The following is a 25,017-nucleotide window of genomic DNA, read 5'->3' on the forward strand; positions in this document are numbered from 1 at the left end:
ACTGGGTATTTCGGACGGGTTACAAATTCGCGTACGCGCTGTTTCGTGGTTGGATTAGAAATTAATTTATTTGCCGTTTGTTTTCATTCCAGTTCGGCTCTCTGGATTTTGCAAATATAGCTCGTGGGTGTAACAGTGAGACGTGAGAATTTGAGAGAATTCCGACCGTTAGCACGTTTCACTGTGGAGCACCCAAATACTGCGGAATGAAATACGGTTTCAAATCAGTCACCAAAAAAATAATTTTAATTTTTTTTAATCATATTGTACTTTTATTTGAAAATAACAAACTCATTTAAAAATCCACTGAATTATGTTCGATTTGTAAAAATCCGACCATCTGCAGGGTCAAAATAGCTTTCAGAGCATATTTTCTATATAAATTTTTTCTGAAAAAATAACTTTGTGACATGAATTCACTCATTCGCGCTGTTGTAACTCATCTAGATTTCAACCGATTTCTATAAAATTTTGTGTTTTAGAATCTTCTAATAATTTTTATAAAAAAATCTCATTTTTGTGTCAGAAAATGTCAAATTTTTCTAGTAAAATTTTAAAAGTTCCCTTTTTTGTGACGCGAATTCACTCATTTGCGACTGTTTTTGTTCGCTTTTCGAAACAACCACATTGAATATAAATAAATTCTTTTTTCTGCAAAATGAAGCAGAGTTATTTGGCTTCAAAACGTATTAAAAAAAATCATCCATATATTTTAACAGATTATTTTGTAAAAGTTGTCAAAATAACCACTTTTTCCAACAAAAAAAAATTGATTTTCAAAATCATAAAAAACATGTGTAAAATAATATGTTTCTCTTTGTTCCGTTGGTTTTGTGTGATTTGAATTATCAAAATTATTGACAAGTTTGAGATTTTTTGATACGCGAACGGATAAAAATCACTTAAGAGCGGTACAATGTGTCCCCAGAAGTTTTTTTTTGTACATTTTTCCCAATTCTACAAAATTCAAACTGAATCTTTGATATTTTTAGAGGCATAACTATTTTTTTAATTTTTTTTTTTAACTGTAGACCTTTTTTTAAAAAAGCGTTGTATCTCTGAAACTAGGCAAGATTTGAATCCTTGATTGAATGAAGAATGATAAAAAGATTGAAAATCATTTTTGAGTTTTTATGTTTGTTTCTTGTTTATCGGTTTTCAAAGATCGATTTTATTCTGGTGTGATCAATCATAAAACATTAGATATGAGACAAAATCTGAGAAAGATTTGAATTCAGAACGCCAAAAGAGTTTAAGAAACATACGCATAAGAAATTGCCTTGTGTTATGGATTATACTATAGAAGATAAAAGTTTTTCATTTTTTATTCAAAATTGTTTCTCAATTTCTAAAGACTCTATTCGTGGGTTCCTTTACACCACCAATTATCATTTATTCGACATCTATTAAACAGAAAATCCATTGTCTTCAGAAGTCTTACTCAGACTAAAAACCTAGTTTTATATTCTAAGTCAAAATCTTAAAAACCGGCATTAAATCGTTGTGTTTTGCTAAAAAAAAACACGGATATCGGTGTATACCGATTCTTGGTCAAAAATATTCTCAAAAATTGGTATGAATACCGGATAATCTGTGATTGTCGATGGTAACGATTTGAAGGCTATGAGAGCAAATCTTGCGAATAAGATGTCGGGTAACCCTCAAATGGTGTAGTTTTGTCGCTAAAGAAAGAAATCAAATTTATGTATGTATATTGCCTCAACTTTGGTAGGTAAAGGCTGTTTTTTTCAACTTTTATTCGATTGTTTTATAGTGTATATGGAACGTATATCAAATCAGTATTAAAATATAGCTTCAAAAGTGTTTGCTGAATCTGCTCTTCCTTGCATTTTCCTTTAACCGCCTTCCAATATGTTTTAATTTGTAATTTTGACACTCGACTCAAGGGTTTAAGTTTGTAAAAGTTAAAAAAAAAATTGAGGTATAATTTTAAATCAAAGATGATTTCATCTTTTTTAGTGAAACATGATTTTCAAATTTGTTTTTCAATATCTAAAATTTTTACTGTGTTTTTGTAAGTTTCATGAGTTTTTTAATTATACCAAAATGTATGTTTTCTTCGTATGGATTCTCCACCTTCCCCATCTTCCAAAGTGGAGAGAGCTTACGAACTTTCATAAAAACATTGCTTGTACCTAAATAACGTCACATGCCACATTTGGATCCATTTGTTGGATAAGTTTACAAGTTTGTGCAGTAAAATATGAAAAAAAAAAACTTGTCTCCTTTCCTGCTCTACGCTGAAAAAACGGAAGCGTTTCAAATTTTTAGAACGCAGACATTTTCTCTTATAAAAGATGGCATTTTGATTGATAAGTGCTCGATTTATGCCAAAAAAAGATGTATGTAGCTGTATTTTAAATGTATAGAAATCTCTCTCCATTCCAGTCCCCCGAGTTAAACATCTATCTATCCAATGAATGATGCTTGATATTTGATGATTGAATACAAAAAAACTGAAATTTATCTAAATAATGATTTCTTATGTTTGTAGTTCAATTCTTGCGGTTTCATCCAATTTTTTTTGAACAAATGTTTTGCATCTTGTTGATGCCAATGCGTGGTGTGCCGTCGGGTTTGGGTTTGGCGGAAGAAATTTCACACTTTTCGATGGCCATTAGCCATTTGGCCGTCAGCCGGTGCTTGATTCGTGTCGTACCTTCTTTTAAGTGTATTCAACTTTTGGCCTTTGTTCGTCGAAGGACTTTTAGAAACTGTTCATCCCCCCTTTCCGATTGACGTTTTTGCCTGGAAAGGTCCAGGCTCCGGGATAATCTCCATAGTCCCACTCCCTCGAACCATATTGGAGCTTTAAAGTGTCAGCCGCCATCCATTTTTAAAACGACCCGAGAGTGTCCGAATTTTCCCGATCGATAGGACTTACGGCTAAGTGATTCTATCTTGCGTCCTGCCCTTTGCAGCCGGGGAAAATTTGAATGATCGTCTCGAGTGGCATTTGGAAACAGCTTCTCTTGGCATTTTTTTTCTCTTTCGCTTTCGCTCCAATGGAGCCAGAGCATAAGCATAAAAATTCGGCACCTCTTAAGTAGCTTTCATTCGCATAAATTCGTTTTTCTCGCCAATGATATTTCCCTCGGCTGCAGGCTGATTTGTATCTAGACACCTGTGTGTCTGTGCTGTGTGCTGGGAGTTTATTGGATTTGCAAACAGCCATAAACCTTTAGGAAAATTGATTTCTTGAAGAAAAAAAATATCCAGAGAAAAAGGGGCTCGGCAATCTTATTGGAAGATATTTGGTGTAAATTTGATTTGGAAATAATACAAGCCGATGTGAAAGGCGTAACAAAAAATATCTGCTCTTCAATCAGAAAGATTGCTCTCATAGTAATAAGCTTTAAGTAAGAAACAAATGGCCGGGCTTGGAACAGACCGAACTGAGAGCCATGAGAAAATTTAGAAATAACAGAAATAGAATTTCACGTAATTCATATACCAGATCGATAAAGCGAATATAATTGACTGAAATGAATTCCTTGGATTATAAATTATCGATTTTGGTTCATAAACTTCAAAGATATCACCTCTAGATGGAAATATTTGCATATAAAGTTCACCTCGAAAAGATGCTGTTGGCGTTCAGTTCGCTCTGGTCGAATCCCGACCAAATAAAACTTATGCCAAAAATGTGTAACGAAAAATGACCCCGTTTAAATTATGGATTATAATCATTGTCAAAAGATGAATACCAAAACAAAAAAATACTTTCGAAAAATGTTTAGATTAAGGAATGTATTCGGAAAAAAGGCAACTCTTTGTTTTGTAAATAACTTTTCAATGTATGGATGTAAATTGATGAAACTTTAAGCGAAGTTACCTGGTAATGTAATGTTTACATATGCAAATTTTAGTGATGTTCTATCAAGTTGTTTTTGAGATAGCGTCCGATGAAGAAACTTTTCGACTTTAATTTTTGGGTAACACATGCGCCTTCCATAATGCATACTATGAACCACCTGTTTTTCAAATTTTTTAAAACGTTTGCTTTTTCCTGAAGCTTGACATCCTAAATGACTCAAAAGTTTAAATAATTTAGCAGAATTTCCTCCTTCTGGACAAAAAACAACATAATTGACTTTTTTTCACTCCACCACCGTTTTTGCCCAATAGCATGATTTCAGATCCAACTTAAACAGATTATAAACATTGTGGGACCTATTGAAGAACTTTTCGAAGAAAACGGTCGCATTCAGAAGCAGTCTTATTTTGTTTTTTTAGCCATTCATCGTGTCAATCGTTATGAAAGAATGATTAATTTCCAGCTTCCGAAGAGCGTTAGCCTCCTCAAGTACTAGACAATAAATTTTTCAATTTTTTATCCTTGTTGATCTCCGGGAAATACAGGCGAGACTTGTCAACAAAAGGTTTCTGGTTGAATGCCTGCCAGGTGACCGCTAAATAATTCGTTTTGCTGTACGTTACGAAATTTCAAAAATACGACACAAAATATGGTGTTTAAAAAACGATTTTACCACCATATTCTGTTTATTTTACCGGTGGGCAGCTTTTCTACCTTGTAGAAATGAAGTCAAGCCTATATAAATAGTCTTATAAAAGTCTGCTAGACGAACCAATCATAAAAAATTGACTATTTTATCACTACCTCGTTCATATTTTCAAATTGAGCTAAAAAAAAACTTTCACATTCCTATCACTTCATGGAATCAACAATCTTCACTTTTATTCCAATTTTAGCTCACTTTTGGATCCTTTGGACTTCTTAAAAGATTAAGTATGCGAGCTTCGGGCAAATAGTTGATTTCCAGTTGTTTTTGGGTCTCCCACTGGGACTTTCCAGGACTTTTCTCGATCCTGCCCAAAAAAAAATGTCATTGAACTTCAGTAATGAACAGTATCTAAAAAACTAGTTGACAGATTGTCTCCTAATTTAACACCAAATTACACATTACCTTACTAGGTAGCTTCACTGGCAGTTTCATCCATTTCCATCCATGCATTCAAAAGTTATTTAATTTCAATTTTTTAATTTAGTTTTAAATTTAAAATCAAATTTAAGAATTCAAATAAGCTCAAAACTATTTTAATATCAGGCATATGATTAGTAAGGCTATGATCATTTAGTATCCGGGCAGCTACAAACGTGTGTATCTTAAAAACTATTCATTTGATCGAAAAACTTTCTATGGAGGAAATGAAGGTGTTAATATGACAATTAATGTAAAAATATAAAAAAAAATATGTATCAATGATTTCAAGAAATTTTCCAACTTTTTTATAAAATCTCTTTTTTATCTTAGCACACTTTTTTAGTCATGTAGGGCTAGGTGGGGTAATTATGAACAAAATTTCTTCATTTGGCACACTTACAGCCACCATATGTTAATTTCTTATCACAAACTCTGAAAAGCTACCATCAATGAATGTTTCCGTGCTCTTAATCATTCTGTAGAACAACGTTTGTTTTTTGGTCGCAACCTCTGTCCTTGGGACGTTTGTTCATAATTACCCCGTCTGTTCATATTTACCCCCCTCTCTAGGGGGTAATTATGAACACGGATTACGAACTTGGGATACAATTTTTGAAAAGTAACAGTAGTTATACGTTATGATTATCCATACTAAGCAGTGTATGGTGATTTTTTACTTAAAAAATTATATTCATAATTACCCCAAACTCTGTGTTGTGTCAGACCATTTGTTCTGACTCTCGGATGGGAAAGGGAAAACTTGTTTTTCAGTCGAGTGTTAAAAACGTAAGAGAGCTTTCCTTTTATTTTTCCTCATCATTACAGTTTTTGGCGCTTAAAATATGGAAACTATTCATTACAGAACAATAAAACAAGCTGGCAACATTTAACACTTGAATTATAGCAAACGGTACAGGGGGTTACAATAAGATAACAAAACTATTTGAAATCAGGGTGACCAATGTGATCGAGATCGATCACTCTGTTCATAATTACCCCGGACTCTGTTCATATTTACCCCGAGACTTGTCCAATATGATTTATATGGGGTCAGAAAATCTCAATTCAACACCAAATAATGAAAATTATTAGCAGTAACGAAAAAACGGGTTGTTTTAAAAAAAACTCAATCCAATTCATGTATAAAACTTGCAAAATAAACAAATGTAATCAAAATTAAGATGTAAAACAATAGAAAAATAGCTATTTAGTGTTCTTTTCAATTGATATTTTTCTATCTTTTGTTTCGAGAGTTTAATTTCTTGTTGCGTTTTGGTCGGATTCTTTTTTTCCGTTTCTTTATGTCTTTACAGAATATTTGATTTGATAGGACCTCTCCATACGTGTGAAATTTTAGACGAGTTAGGCTACTCGATAGTTTTTACATCCGTTTAAAATGTCATTTCTATATGATCGACAGTTTTGAAAAATATTGATACTTTTTAATTTTTTTTATAACCTGTATGAAATTTCACATAAGTAGCTCTATTGTTTCAAAAGAAATTGAAGTACTACCGAAGTTTTCCTCAAAAAACTGAAAGAGAAAATCTTCAACCAAAAGACGTTCATTTTCACCAAATAAAAAAAATTATTCGAACAAATTAACATTGAAAAAAGTATCTATCAGGTATCAGGAAAGGGGTAGGCTTAAATTAACATTGAAAAAAGTATCTTAGTGAAAAATTAGACTGCAAGAAAATAGATTTTGGATCTTTGATATCCGGATTTAACTCATAAACAATTATTATTTGCTGTAATTCTAATGTTCTGAATAGCAGCACATTGTCCATACATACAGGAAAATTGATCTTTGCTTTGTGGACTTATTCACCAATTAAATTTATCAAAGTTTTTTCTTTATTTTACTGTTGACCACAGAGATTTAAGGTTCATAATAATGTTAAATTTCACACAGTTATGAATAAAAGCTCGATCAGCAAATCTTTTGTAAACAAATGGTGAATTTAATGTTGATTTTTTTAGTTTTCGACTGTATGTTTTGGTATTTTAAATTAACGGCAAATCAGTCCAATTTAATTGAATCCGAAAACATTAATTTTTGATCCAACGTTTCGGTGTTGGTTAACACCTTTATTAGGGATCGAAATGGTTGATTCTGAATTGCTTTAGTAAACATTCTAAACAATTCTACGTAAAAGTCCTAATTCGTGTTAAGTGTTAGAAAATTTTAAATTTAAAATTTGAATTGAAACTCCACCACAACACATCCGGATAATACGCTTTTAATAAAGCAATTCAGAATCAACCATTTTGATCCCTGATAAAGGTGTTAACCAACACCGAAACGTTGGATCAAAAATAAATGTTTTTGGATTCAATAAAATTGGACTGATTTGTCGTTAATTTAAAGTGGTGAATTTAATTTTTAGTCAAATTAAATATTTCTTCAAGTTTGGTTTATATCCTTATTGTTTATCAATTACCAAAAAATCTGGTTTTGGAAGCACGTAAAACCTGTATTCGGTATTAGAGAACTATTCCCGGGATACAGGTTTTCGGTTTTGGTATTACCGGTAAAACTTTTGACTGCCTTTTTTCCTATCAGCGAAAAGCAAGTTTTTATGACTGTTTATTTAAACAAAATTAAGACTTGATTTAATTTGGATACGGATTGAACTTTTTTCAAAATTTCTGTTTTATTCACTTTTTTCCACTTTCGAAATTTTATTTTCAGTTTAAAAAAAATGGGATTCAAATGTTTTTGCAAAGACTCAAAAGAACTGGCATAGCTTTTTTTTCTAAATTCGAATCTCAATTTTGGGAAAATAAATCAATTTCTCAAAAATTCAAAACTTAACACATTGCAGACCTAATTTAATTATGAAATTTATTGAATTTGGTCCAGTGGATTTTTTTATATGAATGCCGAGTGTTGATGTTTCCCGGATAAGATTTCTCCACTGTCGTTAATGTGTTAAGATGTTATAGAAGGGAGGGGGGGTGGAGTGGTTTTTTAAGAAATTTCTTACTAGGGGAGGAGGGGGAAAGGGATATGGAAATGCTTGGGTAATTAATGAATGCCCCCCTAAGTTGATGAATAAATCATTTGGCCATTAAAAAGCATTAGAAATGTCAGGAAATGCATAAGAAGATGTGTTCATAATTACCCCATAGGACGAAAACTATGGGGTAAATATGAACACTCATCTGTGAATCAGTAGGAGTAAAATTTTTCAATTTTTTTTCAAAATCCAAACGAAGCATCCTAAACTGGATGTAAAACAGTTGATAATACCATTCTAGCTGGATTTCATATGATCAGATAATCAAAACATTGAACATTGTCGAAAACGATTTCCGTTTCACGGGGTAATGGTTTTTTAAAACATCTGAAATGTTATCATTAGGATTTGAAAAAAGATCGGAAACAGCTTATACCTATCAATTTGATGTTAAACTACCACTTTTGGAACTTTTTGTTTTAATTCATCCCCCAAAGCAGCGCGTATGGCACTTGTTCGGAATTACCCCGTGTTCATAATTACCCCACTTGACCCTAATAATTTATTTTTTTTACCACAGAAGCAAAACCTTTGCAAAATCACGATATTTTACCAAACTCACTAGTAAAAAGCAATTGGAATTTGGTTGGAACCTTTTCATGAGTAGGCATCTCGAAGAATTTGATTTCTTAAATCCGGTTTTAACATAATTTTGTTTGTTCATCAGAACACATCTGTCATATTGCGTAAGAACCGGATGCACAGATTGCGATCTTTGGAACTGATCACTATTAGTTATTTATTTGGTGTATACTAGTCTGGCAACACTTTTTGCCTGCCGAAAATGGATTTTTTGCATTATTTAAGGAGTCTGCATTCAGTTATCCCCAATAACCATAGACTTTTTACCATATTTAAGATCAAGGGTTGCACTCCGATGGTTGGTTTGAACTTCGCGTGGATCCTAGAGTGGCTCCTTATACTTCTTAACCGTTTGGTTCGAAAACAAAAAATAGAAAAAACCAACAATTCATGAGCTTTCAAGTCAACAATGAAGAAATTTTTTAGGCGCAAAATGCGTAAAAGGAGCAAATTTGTGCGAAATTATTTTTACCATGTCTTTTTGCATCGTAAATATCTCAAACACACGTTCACTTAAAAATCTATCAAAAATAGGCAAGATAGTCTTTTTCATAACCACCACAACGCTACTAAAGTTTTGCATATCCGAGCTCTATTAACGTAGCTATCACCGAAATAAAGTACCCGGATACTAAATCATCATAGCCTTAATGCATAAAACAGGATCAATGCTGTATCAAGAGAAATATTAGAAAATTTTGATGATATACACTTTAATCATAAGAATTTAAATGCATTACAGATTTCTTGTTTTTTCTTCTTCAATTTATTGATTGTAAGATAGATGCTGCGTTGAAGCTAAGCACTTTTTGATAGTTCTACCCTTTATCATCATTCTCTGAAAGTTTATTGAACCTATTTTTAAACCGAAAGACACTTGTACCATTTCATAGTACTCTCAATTTTAAACGATTTATCACGGAGAAAAAAGTATAGTTTCATCATCAATATTCCGCCTATATTCAATCATATTGATGATTGATTCCCGACCAACTGTATTTATTTAATATTCAACTACAGGGTGACAAAAAAGTCCGGTCACACAGAAAAATCTCAATATTTCAAAGAATAAGAAGAAAATCAGAATCTGACTTTCATAGCTTTATTCAGTTACTCATCAAGATACTTCACAGACGATATCTCTGAATTACACCACCTTTCTCAAACCAGCTTCAGACGTCTCGGAAAGTCGTCGCAAGCGGCGCGCACGTCCGATCTCGTATAATCTTTTTCAACCTTGGAATTCTCACAGCCTTGATCGTCCAGATCGTGTCTGGTCCACGGTGCGTCTGGTCGCTAGGATCGATTTATGGTCTGGTACACGAATTTCCGGTTGATTACGAGCGGTTTTAGGTATTTGAATATGTTGAATATGTGTCCGGGTTTGTACCCTCTCACATATTCAGCGATAACAGCTGCTCTCAACTCTGCCACTCACAACTTAATGTACACAAACTGCACAGAAACGAAACTCTGCCACTGTGGGCAGCAAAGTTATCCCTTTCATTTGACATATAGATGGCACCAGAGAGATACAACGTATAGGCTACAGGCGACCCTAAAAAAAGTGTGACAGGACTTTTTTGTCACCCTGTATATTTGTATGATTTATATGATTGATCTTCTACATTCAACTTAAAATATGATAGGTTCAACTTCAATTGTGTGATTGATTCAATAAAAAATATAATAAATTCAGATATAATATACTGATTGATGTTAGGCATTCAACTTTATATTAAAGATTGAACTATAGTGATATGGTTGATTTAACTATAATTATGATTGGATCTATAATACTTCTATGATTGATATTTTGCGTTTAACTGTATTTTTACAGTTATTTTTTCTTTTTTTTCATTTTTATTTTGTATCATTTTTTATTTTGTTTTGGTTTTATACATATTTTGTTTATTTTAGGCCGGAACAAATTTCAAATCCTTCTTTTGTCACTCAGAGTTGGAACATCGCGAGGGGGGGGACAATAAAAAATAATGCGAAAAACAAATAAATTGGAATAAATTTCACAAAATCTTGCATGCAAAAAATTGCATGCTATATCATTGCACAAAACCTATAAAATAATGAAATTTTTAATTGAAAAATTCAATAAAATCAAGAAGACACATGGTGAAATTACTTCCATCTTCCAAAATTTCTTTTTCGGTCTTGTAATCTTTCAGATACTTGAATTTTTTATCAAAATTTCCAAAAAATACTTAAAACTTTATTTATTTCCCCCTTCGGGTTTTCGGAAATTTCGAAGGGGGGGGGGGGGGGGAGACAAAAGAAGAAATTGATATTTGTTCCAGCCTTATTGGCTGAGAGCACACAAAAGATTGTGGTTACAAAGAATAATAAAATTTTGTTAGCACTCAGGATATCAACGGTTTTGGCATTATCAAGCTATTTCTGCTTTCCGATGAAACGCCATTCGGCGCCATCGACCGGGATGTCCAAGGATTTCTCTAGCAGCATCGATTCCATTGTTTAGAATTGAGGTACTGCCACATCTGGCTGGAATTGACCTAAAGGGAGTAATTTTGTTTTACAATTCTGTTGAACAAGCAAATGTACGAGTTTTTATGATACCTTTGTTAATTACTTTCGGTTTTGCTTGTAAATACCAGCTACCTGCTGCTGACACACAACACTACACTTATGTCAATAAACACATGTTGTTTTTGGATGTGTATGTATTTATTTAGGTATCACTCAATCAATCATAAAATTATGGATGAATTTATTATATTCATAGTTCTATACCTAAAATCAATCATACATTTGTAGTTGGATATATCATATTTACAGTTGAATCAATTAAACTACAGCAATGTTCCCAAAATCACTCAATTCTCATGAGAGACACTGAAACGTTTTCACAGCGAAAGCAAAACCGAAATTGTCGGTTGGTTTCTCTCCCAACGGAGCAAAAATTGTGTTTGACAGCACTGCAGCGAGAATCAAAGAAATTATACTTGAAAAAGAGGCGCTCCTCCTCCAGTTGGAATTCTCAACTGAGTGAGGAGCTACCTGGTTTTCAGTTTCTTGTTGCACTCAATCCTTTTTCTCGCTCGCTCAATCACTCACTCACTCGATCACTGATCGATGGTCGAATACTGTCTGCCTGATTTATCTTGCTTTGTTATTGCGGCACATATATTTGTGTCTGCCGGTATGGCAGAGAGGACGCAGGTAATATGAAACGGTGCAAGGCAGCATTGATTGAATATAGGTGAGTGGGTGAGTGAGTGGCTTTTCGAACTGGATCTTGTATCAGTAAGTATCTCAATACTCTTCTGATAAACCAGGCTTGAGTGATCGACTTTGATGCGAAACAGCTCTCGCTTTTGAATTTTGTTTACATTGATCTCGCAATGTCGCTACGCGGAACTACAGACAGTAGCATTCAGCTATGAATTTTTCCAACGAATCATGAGCGTTTCTTCCGATGGATTTTCAGAATACTAGACGTCAGTTGAATATATCATACTTATAGTTAAATGTTAGAGATCAATCAGAATGAGTCTATTATATTTATAGTTGAATACATAAAATTAATCATACAATTGTAGTTGGTTGAATTTTTCACATTTACAGTTGCATCAATTATACCATTACAATTGAATCTATCACATTTGTAGTAAGTTGGGAGAGGTCAACCAGGAATGTATAGTTAAATCTATTATATTTATAGTTGAATGGATAAAATCAATCATACATCATGTAGTTGATGTTGATATCAAAAATAGAATCAATTATTCTGTTACAGTTGTGTCTATTATATTCATAATTGATTGCGAGAGATCAATCATCAGTTTGTAGTTGAGTCTATTATAATTATATTTAGATGATTGGTATAATCAGCTGAAATAATCATAACAACAGTCGTCTTTTTTGTCCGTGATCCCTTAACAGTTTTTTGATCTTTTTTGTTCCGATCTTGCAAAAAATGAAGTTTTACTGTTTAGAATGTCTATGCCTTCAAACTGGGTGAAGTGAGATTAGAACCCTGAAGCACCGGTTGGCAACGGATTCTTTTGAAAAATGTTTACAGTTTCCAATCTCAAACCAATCCAAAACCAACTGAAAGTCAGTGCCTAACCCCATATTTTATAAAAAAGGTTTGATTTTAAGAATAACATGCTAATCTTTTGCTTTTTTTCTTCAACCAATTCCAGATCCAGCTACCCATTCCGGTCGGTTGCCCCCGCGAGATCTACGACCTGATGTGCGAGTGCTGGCAGCGCAACGAAAACAGCCGACCCAACTTCCGCGAGATCCACCTCTTTCTGCAGCGGAAAAACCTCGGGTACAAACCAACTTGAATCGTGTCTTCCTAGTGCACCTTGCCTCGTTGTGACTTTTCGTTTGCCTAGTGTGATATTTTTTTTCGTTTTTTTTTCTTTGGATTTTGGCTCTCTTTTTCGTTCGTTTTGTGTATTTTTTTCTGCACGATCAAACCGTCATCGGATCATCGTTTGATAAGAGAGATTTAGGAAAAAAAAACTGAGAAGGATGGATTGTTTCATCAAAAGATCATGATTCATCAAACGCACGCTGGCACAGAAAATTTTTGTATGCAACACTCAAGTTGAATGTCATCATCAACATCCTCATCATCGAAAGACAACTGTCAGTCATCCTGCCATTGTAGACCTTAAAATGTTCTGGATTTTCGAGGGAAATCATAAAATTTTTATACGCTTCCATATTTAGATAGATGTATATTTCTTTTATGTATGTCATTATTAAATTGTTTAAAAAGCATTGAAATGCTGCATTTGGTTTTAAGAAAAAAAAATATAAATTATTTGTAAATTATGATTTCGGAATCATTTGCATTATGTGTGTTTGTAAAATCTGAAATCTGAAGTCCACAGCTTGTAATTTTATTTAAATCGTATTTTATATGATTTTAAATCCAAGTATTATGCGATATTTTTTTCTCAGTGTTACGGCTGTAGTGAATGTATGCAATGTCAAATGAAGTAAACAAAACAAAAAAAAAACAATCATCACTAACCCTGCCTCATCTCCTCTCCGATTTCTGCAGTGAATACTTTCATCGCATTTAAGAAGATGGACTAAACGCGGTCAAGATAATTAGTTTAACAGAAGAGATCGCGAAGAAGAAGCAGAAGTGAAACAATATCGAATTTACACATCCATGGCAACAAGCAACAATAAACAAACTGTTTTGAAGCGCGCAATGACAATGTGACAAACTAAGATGGACAGTTTCCGAAGGAATATTAGTGATGGAAATTGAAGAAAGAGTCATCGTTCCAGGTGCCATTTGCGGAACTAACTGAGTGTTGGTAGGTGTTTTATCTTTTAAATAGGAAGAAGAAGAGCTCACAGACACCTGACAGTGGAGTAAACTGTCACGCCGAGACATAAACTAATTAGCGGAATGAAATATTGATCATAAAAGCGCACCATCGAAAAGCGTCAATCGAGTAGGAATATATAATAAACAAACAAAAAAATGTGACAGAGGCCTCTATGGAATACGAAAAAAGGCTCCGGTTCTCAAAAGTCATTAATTAATTGATAAAATTGGCAACTAGTGATAATCATTTAATTATTCAACACATGAAACGAGTAAACAAAAGAAGAAAAAACAAAAATCGTACGAACGCAAAATATGTGAAGAGTGTGTTGCAGCAGCGCGCGTTTGGTTTCTCTCTTCCCTTTTTCTACTTACGTATATCTTTCTGTGTATGTAAGCGTGTGTGAACGTCAATGCGAATGCATTCTGTAGCAGCGCCTATTGGTTCCACGAACTTTACACTGAAGACACACACACCTACACAGACAAACCGATGAACGAAAAACCTCGACTCGCACTCGCTCATTATTATCGTGCCACATCCATCATCGAAGCCTTGACGAATCGAATCGCAGTAGGCTGGCTCACAAAACGGTGTGTGGTGTGGCGAATTCGGTGGCTGCGTTCCGGAAAAATGATTGCCGCCACACAGTTTACTGCGATCGAATTATTTTCCGAGACAGAGCGTGGCCTAGCCCTGTTTCATAACGGAGTTGGGGTTCGGCTAGAAGAGGATTATGGTTGCTAAATCTTTTTTTTTTTGTTTCTGAATTCCCATTTTTCACTTTATTTCATTGGGGAATTCTTGAATGTTTGAGTGAATGTGTATGTGTGCGGGTTTCAAATTGGGGTGGCGTCTAATTGTGTATTTTCCAGATTTCTTATAATTTTAAATTTTGTCTGAATTCCATTCCTCCAATTGCATCTGGCTCTGGAAGTCAAAATTTTACAGAGCAAAATTGGTGGGACAAATTAAGCATTTTTCCACCCTTCTGGCGCCACCCTACTGTGTAAATAAATATAAAAATTAAAAAATAAAGTTCAATGAATGATTGCGATCGGACCATGAATTATTGTTACCCGACGCTGTGCGTTGAGTATGCGTTTGCGTACATTTAAAATAAAGTATTACTATTAAATTCTCCGCATATGACAGATATATATAGGAAAAACGTATTAAAGTACTGTTAAATTATGAGACGAAAAACCGCCGTCAATCAGCGATCAGAATGAAAAAGACATCCCCGAAAACCGCATGGACTTTTGTGCGACCGCTGGGAGTTCGCTTTTTACCCAACCACCCGGGGAAAAGTGGTCGGAAAACGTTTGGGAAATGTATGCGAGTGAGCGAAAACAAAAAAAAAGTCAACAATATGATTAAAATCACAGACCCCCTTCTTTGTGTATATATTTTATTCCACTGATATGAGCACACTTTCCGGAATCACGGATCGTAAGTAGGCAAAATTGCATTATCCTTTTTAATTCTCATCAACGTTCAGATCACGGTTAATATTTCATTACGATTGATATTTAATTTAACGAATTGAGTTGCTATTTGATTTCGGATCTTTTACTTTTTTTATGGGTTCAATACAATCCAAAACATACAACAGTCAATCCTTTACACGCTGAAAAAAAAAACAATTCCACTGTCGACGAGCATAACCTCAAAATCCAAAGCAAGCTTTACTTAAAATGCAATCCTCGTAAAAAAAAAAGTGAAGTTATGTTCGACGACATCAATGGAAAATATTCTGACAACATCCCAAGCATCAACAATAATCACAATGACAAAAACATCAGAGAAAAGAACGAAACATTATTCTTCAAACAACAAATCGAGCGATCCAATAAACTCGAACCAATATCATCGGTGAAAACATCAATCATTCACACACAAAATCCAACCATGTTGAATAATTAATTGATTGACATGTAACCGATTTGCGATGCCGCTGCGGTTTTACTCGAAAACAAGAACGAAGGCAAAAAAAAACGCAACCATCACAGTTCGAAAAGTTCAAAAATCAATCCCGCGACTTTCATTCGTAAAATGTGATAATGCTCATGGAAATCAGATAGCAAAATTAAGTCGAACCCGTAAATCCTGGTTCAGTTGAATTCGCGGTTTGGTTTTATTAAACCAAGTAAAGGATTATCAAAATTACCGGTAAATTCAAGTGAAACCTACCTAACGAATAAGCAACAGTGTAGAACCGGGTTGCTGAGTTTTAATTTTTTCCTCCGAAATTTTGGTGGTTTATTTTTAACCGAAAAATGTAGAAATAATCCCCTGTAAATTTGGTTCCAGATTAGTGATTTTCGATTGAACCTGAAATCCTTTGCTGCTTTGAATTTCGATTGAACAAAAGTAACGAGAACATTTAGTAGGATTGCGGTAGTAAAACAACAACAATTTAATCCAATCGGTCCATAAGCGGTGGCAATGGTGTAGGTTTCAGAGAACGCAAGTTTTAATCTTATCTGTAGGAGCTAATAAATTAGATTATGAGAAAAAAAATAAAACGGTATTATTCAAACGGAACATAAACAAACAAATGTATCATAATCGACCCTGCAAATCGCGCTATAGGAGAAGCAGTTAGATTGTACCATAGTTTTTCTCCCAGTGTACAGGAAACGGAACCGGTAGTGGATTGACAAACCTAGCCGAATAGTGGTAGTAGATCGAAGGTACTGAAAACAGAAAACAAAAACTAACCTTACAAATAAACCACGACGAAAAGGAAGATATCATTTTTACAATAAATCTTTGACAAAACAAGAAAAAAAACAAGCAAAGGAAGCAAACAAAAAAAAAAACGAATGACCCTCTAGTAGTGCTAAGTGAACTTTTTCTAAAAAAAACACACACACACTCAGACAAACAACGGAAAAGCAAGTAGTTGATTAAATTAAGGTAAACAAAAATGGATCAATAAAAAACCGAAAACTTATTGTGAATGCATTTGTCCGTTCGGGTCCTGTCCCCGAAATGGAAATTAATCGAAAGCTGCGTTTTCTTTTCTTCTCAATCCTCGAATGTCCCTACTACTGTTTGGTTGCGAGTCTTGGAAGGTCTTCATTTTCTCTCGCTCTCTCTCTGTCTTCGTGTCAATCATGGATAGAATAACACATACACATTACTGAACACTTACACAAACACTATATTGTCTTCTGTTATTTGTTATTTTTTCAGGTGGAATTTGGTTTGTATGTATTTTTAATCATTTTATTTAAAAAAAAAACTACAAATGATATTTTCATATCTCAGTGATGCCAATTTTTCAAAATTCAGTCCAATTTAACTTTTAAATATTTTTAATTGTTTCGAGTGCTCGTGATATGTTTATTTTTTTTTAAGTAAGATAATGTAACGATGATTTTTCTTCTGAATGCGCCCAACGGCTGAAGACTACCTAAACATATTTTTGTTTGTTTTTATTACTAATATTTATTTATTTATACTTGCAAAGTGAGAAATGTTGTTGTTTTCGCTTTTATATGGATGTGAATATTATTCGATTCACACAATGATTTTTCAGTTTATATTTAGTTTTCCTGAAGAAACTTTCTCAAGTCAGAAAAAATTTGATTTTTCATAAATTATCATGTGAAAATTGGATTGAATCAAATGTAATGATTTCTGCGATCATGGAATAAGTCTTTGTAAGTGTGCTCAGCTAAACATAAATAAGGCCCTCAGAGCCAGAGGAGTTTTAATAAGTGCAAAAACGATCGATTTTGAGTTAATGATGTCAACCAATTTCAAACTATATTTGATGATTTTTGAAAAATATATGGAAAAAAATTTAAACACAACAACTCAAAGACGTGTATTCTCAAAATTGACTTTTACCTACTTCGGCTCCAGGCTCATGTTGACTCGTGATGGGAAAAAGGGGTAGAAATTTTGACCCTTGTAGCACATTTAGAAAACTTTACCATGCATAAACATTTTCAAGATCTGCGGACTTCAAGTTTTTATACAATAAGAGCAAGTTCACTGGTGTTGGGAAAAAGTGGTAGAAAATTTGTCACTTTGAGCACATTTTGAAAATTTTGCCATGCAAAAACATTTTCAAGATCTTTGGCCTTCAAGTTTTTAACAACACATGTTGTAGTTTCGCATGCTGTGATGCAAAAATAGCAATATTTCTATCACATACGGCTGAAATAGAAACAGTGCTGTAAAAAAATACAACGCCCAAAGATCTTCAAAACATTTTTGCATGGTAAAATTTTCAAAATGTCAAAATTTCTACCACATTTTCCCAACACCAGTGAACTTGCTCTTAGTATTCTATTTTCGCATGCTTTGATGCAAAACTAGCCCGATTTCTATCACATACGGCTGAAAAGAAACAGTTAAAAAAAAATCAACGCCCAAAGATCTTGAAAATATTTCTACGTGATAAAATTTTCCAAATTTTTTTCAAATGTCAAAATTTCTACCACTTTTTCCCAATACGGGTGAGCTTGCTCTTACACCCAAATAAGATGTAGCAAAAGTTCAATGCCGATAGGAACCAACTATGTTCCGAGTTTGAATTTTAAAAACTCTAATTTTAGTTTTGTCTGGTTAACTCGATTATTATTTTCCTAGTCTCTCAAAAATCGCACTTCTTTAGAAAATTGGAATAATGATTACGATGATTAAAATTGGCGCTTCAGTTCATATTGACCCGAACAGCTTTGAGAAAGGTTAAAAAACCAATGACGATGCTACAGAATTAATGAAAACCCCGCAACATCACAACACGCGTACATACACATCTCCAAAGTGCACTGTTAGAATTAATCATTGGAAAAAAATAATAACCAAATTTGAAAAAAAAAACAACTAAATATCGAGTAGGAAAAAGAGCGTATGCATAATCATAAGGAACTAGCAGGTAAGCAAGTGAGTAATTGAGTAATTAACTGAGTTAGTAGTTAAGTAAATAAGTAAGTAAGTATTATTACTAGCAAGCGTCCTAAGCGTCAAATCGAATCATGTCTTCCTGCGCTGTTGTTTTTTCCCACTGTCGAGAACGATTAACGATAAAAGATTTTATTTTTGTACCACTTTCCACTTTCCCAAAAAAATACAATTAAAAAATATCATCTGTAAAGTAAACAACTCCTCCTAGAGTGCCCTATATTCTCCGTTGGTAGATGCTTTAACAATCAATTCTCCCGACAACCCTGCAACAAAATTAATTTACAAAAAGAAAACTTTTTCAAACTCTCCCGACAATAATGAACTCCCATGGTAATACAAATAATCGATTTTGTTTCCTCAAAAACCGAATACGCTTTATCCCTTACTTTCGCAAGTTTTTATTTTATCCGCAAATCAAAAATCCTGTTATGAACTTCTAAAGTATTTAAAAATACCTACGTGAAAAATAAATGTAAATGCCAGTTGAACCATTTTTAAAGTTTTAACCCAGCAGCACACAGTGTTTAATTGATGTTTTTTTTAAAAGCTCATTGGACGAAATCAATTCTTCTTTATTTGAAACTTCAAAAAAACCCGCATTCTGCGAGCCACATTTAATGGATTGTTTTGTGTTTTGAAACATTATTTGCGTTATCTTTATATTTTTTAGTTTCCCGTCTCACGACATAACCTTTAAAGGCGGCTAGCTCAGTCTATCGTTACCTCTTGGTAGGCTTCACTTGCAGTGAAGTGGACAGACGACTTAGGGAACTAGCAAACTGATGGAACTAGAGCCAAAATGTACAAAGGGGTTCCGGACGTGTTACTTACAAAGTGACCAATACAATTTTAACATTTTATTCTGGGTTACATTCTAGGGGGAAGGGTTCAGGGATAAGGGAACTGTGGAAACCACATAATGCCAAAGTTAATTACCATTATTTCATCGATGCCTCGGTCCAGGCGATCCCTGTTATAGCAGCGATGCCTAACAACTATGATAAGCTACAGCGATAGACATCATCACCGTTGCATATAGAAGTCATCCTGTATTCGCACTCAGTTCATCATGTTGATCTTGACCGACACAGGAATGTTGGGGCCCGTTTGAAAACAAAGATTATTTTACTTGCCGGCGTACGATGACGGGATCCCGAGCGATGGCCATGAACGTTGACGAGTTGGCGTTTGGGTCTTTGTTGACGGTCATGTAGTCTTCCCGGGAAATGCCTGGCCCATGGACGCACGTGGTGATACCTGCGCACCAGGTGGGTACTTTCCGAGGCTGAACTACCAGCGCGCCCTGCTTTCTAGACCGGTAATGTCCTGCCAGATCTATCGAGATCGCAGGTTAGTTACTCCTCCCGATGGCTCGGTTGGAGGCGCGCAAAGCTTACCTCCACGGTGAACAGAGCCGGAACTAGGGGCAGGGTTATAGCCCGGACCTTCGGAGCAACGACTCTTGTTGGCCGAGAGCTTGGTGTGATCGTAGGGTCCTTAGAGCTTGAACCGGATGGAGCCGTTAGATGGCTGGGCCTGTCGGTTATCCTCCGGAGAAGTCCTTGAAAACCTTGGATGGTCTGAGGAAGGAGCCTTTATACGATTCACAACCAAATTTTGGTATAGTGTACTTTTCTTGAAATCAAGATTTGGCATAACTAACCTAATCTATTTCATAAATTATCTGGGCAAATGGTACCGAAATTGGCAGATAGGGCATGATAGCAAAATTTGTAATAATTGTACTAAAAAGTCAGCCTTGAATACCACCAAACGTCTGAATTTATATTCAACAGATAGAGCCACTAAGATAGGCTTGCCAAAAAATTTTATAAACAGCGGGAAATTTCAAGAAAAAAGCCGGACACAGCCGAAAAAAGCAGGATATTTAAGAAACTCTAAAGAAAGCTTTATAGTGTTGCCAAACGTTCACCATCAGCCAAAATTGTCCATATATAGAACACAAAGGTTATTTTTTCAACACGTTTTCGCAAATTTACACGTTGTTTGAGAGAAAATATTTTAAATCATGAATGTAAACGGCGGATTTGATACCGCGTAAAAAAACCTTTGTATAATTTGTATAAAAATTAGTTCGGCAACCCTACACTATTTTATGTATGTATGTATGTATGTATGTATGTAAATAAGCCACCATGGGTGCACGGGTTCACCGCAGTTCCGCCAACGTATGCGCTTAATTGCATTCTTTAGATTATAAGTACGGCAAATCTGCAATGCAACTAACCACATACCCGACACCATGGTTTGGTGTAAACTGTTATGTATTGAGTGCTTGGCGTGTAGGGTATGTGCTTTTTGGATGAACGAGTCAATCATTTACGCAACCGTTTTAAATTTAATAACATTTTTAGTGTTATTAATCTACGACAGGTATTACGCATACGTTTAGATACCTGCCCAATTGGCAACTGATTGGTCCTTCTTATATTTATATATTGAATGAAACATATGGTGTATAATAATGTTATCTTACCTTTAGTTGAATATCAAATCTTACCATTTTAATCCAAATTTTACCATTACACAAATCTTACCAATGCACTCTACAAGCTTTTTAGTTAAATGGAAATTATTTCCATAATACAAACGACGAATTTCTTTGCTTCCATTTCAATTTCCCTTGATTCACCTTGTAGCAGTGATTGAAATCCTCACCAATTTTCTCAGGCTCTCAAAATACACGCTTTGAGGCCTCGCATAGTAATACAGCAGACGATACATATACATTCATTCAAACCTCCCTCCATGAGGAGGATCTGCTCTGAGAGACACTATTCGTTTGCTGCCCGAACGAACTCTCTCAACGTTCTTTTGGTACATGGTGCATGAAGAAGACGAGGCACACATACTCATTTACGTTATTGAATTTGATGGACTCAAGCCGATAGCTGTCGTAGAGGAGAACATCTTCAACCTCGCCGCAAAGGTTGAGGCAACAACGACAACAACCGAACTTATTGCATTGCATAGGCTCGCAACGTATGGAGCAAGGAGGGGGGAGGAAAAAGAAACGAAAACACTAGCTGCTTGCGTGCAGTTGCTGTGCAATAATAGCAACAGCAGAAAAACCTCGGGTATTCGATCCAGGCACAAACGAAGAGACTCGGGTTTGCTGTGCCTTTTGAATTCGGTTCCCTCAAGAATGTAACAGGAGATGAGTGAGAGACATTCGTTCGGTTTTTTGGATTCGCTCCCTCGAGTGTATATTGCCTCGTGAAGGCGGGCCATGTTGAGAGCGTATGCATCATCGGTTTTGTCGTTCTCGCTCAGGGCGTTTATATAAGGGTGGAACAACTTTGACACAAAGTAGGCGCGGCGGAGAAGTGGGCGCGGAAGACGAAATTTTGACAGGCTATGACATTGTTTACGTTTATTTCAAAGAATTTTAATAACAGGTAATGAAGAAACAGTCGTGCTTTGGTAGTGGTGTATTATATGACGTCACTATTATTAGTTTCCTTAACCTTATGTAGTACCGAAGAAGGCTATCGTTACTCAATAAAATTACAATTACAATTAGGAAAAACAGATTCTTCCGAACCGCATTCACACCACAGGTTCCAACGCTTATGCTGAGTATGTATCATTGTCTGGAGGATCAAGATTGTCCTGTAAATGCGCACATTAATAGTTTCCTTTTTGATTGTTTTCGGATCTGGTTTTCGGTTTGTGGTGGATTAATTTACGAATCTCACAGAGAAATAGGTAAGCAATCGACCCATAGGTTCTAAAATAAATTAACTTTTTAATTTTAGTGACATTCTTGAAAATTTAGCTACTGCCATTTCACGCTCCAGGAGAGAATTAATTTACTGGATCGGGAGCCGCAACTGAGGTTGATGATAGTGGCGATAGCAATTCAAACAGTGTCACGAAAACCGCTTTGCCAAAATCAAAAGTTGCGGGTCGATATCACTGAATGCTAACAATCAATTCAAGGATAGTTTGCATCAGTTCTCGGAACCGAGGATCTTATTCTAAGAGCTTCGATTATCTCCGGGGGAATTCAGACAGTGTAAGTATTATTCGTTTTGAAATTGCAAATGGAGCTCATTTACTTGGCTTTATTTGTCTTGATCATTTTACTCAAGTTGCAGATAGAAATTTATATAAAAAACTTTATTCATTTCAGTTACATTTCGTGAAACCCTGCCCCCAACAACTGATGATATCTATAAATAGCTATATTGAAATAAATATACACGAAAATTATGATGGTTAATAATTTCAAGTTAAACACGATTTCAAACGCATTCTTTCCAATTTCAATTTTTAATCCTCATAGATTATCAGTCGATAGAAAATCTAGCTACACCACACTCCATGAGGCGCCTTTCTTGCCGAAAAGATTGCACTCATTGAAGGCTTCTAGAGCACTCTTGGCCATGCTAATCAAGGAAGCGTGAATCTCCTGGGTACTGTTGTTGTATTTGGAGCCCCGTTACCACATATCATTTGGTGTGCGATAAGCTCTTTCTACGTTATACACTAAATTCTGAACAAAGGCGACCTAGTCCTGTGTGTAGATGATATGCCATCCCGATGAAATCACCACGTCGATCTACAGGTAGTTATAAGTGGTTGTTCTTCTCATCCGAGGAGATTTTTTCCTTGGTGTGCAGGTGAAATTTGCAGTGCAGCGTATTGACGACACACTGGCGTGATTTAAACTTTTCCACTCGGTGGGCCTATTTGGTCCAGCACTCGAGAATACCGGGCATACATTTGATAGCCGACTGGCCCAGCTTATTGTGTTATCGTCGATGCGCCTTGAATGAAAGAAAATTTATTTAAAAGTTAATTTCGTATTTAAAATATCAATGTCGAACTGTACCTGTAAGCCTGAGACTCCAAATGGCCGCAATAAACATTGTCCCGAATGCTTCCGACTCCATGATCCGTGCTCAATACCGGAAAAAAAAATCGATAATCGGATTGCAGTAGCTGTCGTTTCACTAAAACATAAAAGCATGAACGGTAAATGGAACAGGAATGAAAAATGGTTAAGGTTAAAAAAGTGAGTCACGCGAAAAAGTCAAGTGGACAAAAAAACGAAGAATTTCCAGTCAAAGACGAATTAATTTTGTGCAGCCTATCTACATATTGGCAGCCTACCTATTCCGTTGTAAATGACCAACTGCTTGACGGTATCCACAGATGAACGGTATCTTCGTAGTTGGATATCTTGAGGAACTGGTCCAAATTCATATCGTCCAGGCTGGGTTGTCGGTTAACCGGTGCCACCGAACCGCTGAAATAAGTGATAAAATCGAAAACTCAGTCTTTATTAACTGAACAGGAGCAATTTTTACAACACATTCTGGTGATTGGATCACCCTCTAAATACTCACGTTTTCTAGCGCTCTACGGTGACCACGTCGCGGAAAAATCTAACGATTGTTAGATTTTGTCCTCATTAATGAGGACCTCTTTAGCAAATATTTCGGAATGAAAACACTCTTTCTTAATCCAGTCGCAACCAACCAAACACATCACCTGCGCTTGGTGAAACTTTGATCCCTTCTTGTTTTGTAAACAAAGTTACAGCATGGCCGATTGGGCTATTTGGCATTTTACACCACCCGTTAGCTAAATAAGCCCTGGTTCTCGCTGCCTCAAAGCAACCTTTGCTTCCGAGAAAAGCGTTGAGCGAGAGATGGTTGATCAATTCATTCTCAACCAAATACAACCAATGCCTTGTAGAAAGTCACTTTTCGCCTTTTCTCTGAGCTTCCCACTTCTCCCCGAAACATTTCTTTATTTTTTCACTATGATTTCTTCTTGCATCTATGCTGAAAAGCTTCTTCTCTTTCTTTTGAATCTACCCCTACAACCTTTCCCAGTTTGCATTCATCTCTTTGAACATAATCTGGCTGCCACTACCCTATACGATGCACCGTTTTATCTTTAATCAAAATCTAACATCTGAACAGAGCATCTTTTTCAATCTGGTACGGAATTAAGAATCAGCCTTAAGGACTTAAAATTCAGAATTATGATTCTAATGTCACGTTTTGGAGAGAATTCTTTCAAACTATATGAACTCGTCACATACGGAATTCGTATAACATTTAATTTGCAAGCTCACTAGAAACGAAAACGTTTTCACATCACTGTATATCATTTTTTTCTCCTCATTCCCTATCTTCTTGTTTCCCG

The 25,017-nt window shown here is 35.2% G+C and overlaps 1 protein-coding gene across 1 annotated transcript in view; it reads left to right on the forward strand.

Moving 5' to 3' along the window:
• The window catches only part of LOC129746288 (discoidin domain-containing receptor 2), a 903,668-nt gene extending 886,755 nt beyond the window's left edge, over nt 1-16,913 (forward strand). The window contains exons 17-18 of the mRNA XM_055739885.1: nt 12,754-12,884; nt 13,629-16,913. Coding sequence (XP_055595860.1) covers nt 12,754-12,884; nt 13,629-13,650 — 153 coding nt within the window. The 3' untranslated portion in view covers nt 13,651-16,913. The remainder of the gene's footprint in view (nt 1-12,753; nt 12,885-13,628) is intronic.
• Nucleotides 16,914-25,017: the final 8,104 nt, after the last annotated feature.

This window comes from Uranotaenia lowii, chromosome 2 (genome assembly GCF_029784155.1).
Source record: "Uranotaenia lowii strain MFRU-FL chromosome 2, ASM2978415v1, whole genome shotgun sequence".
NCBI lineage: Eukaryota > Metazoa > Arthropoda > Insecta > Diptera > Culicidae > Uranotaenia > Uranotaenia lowii.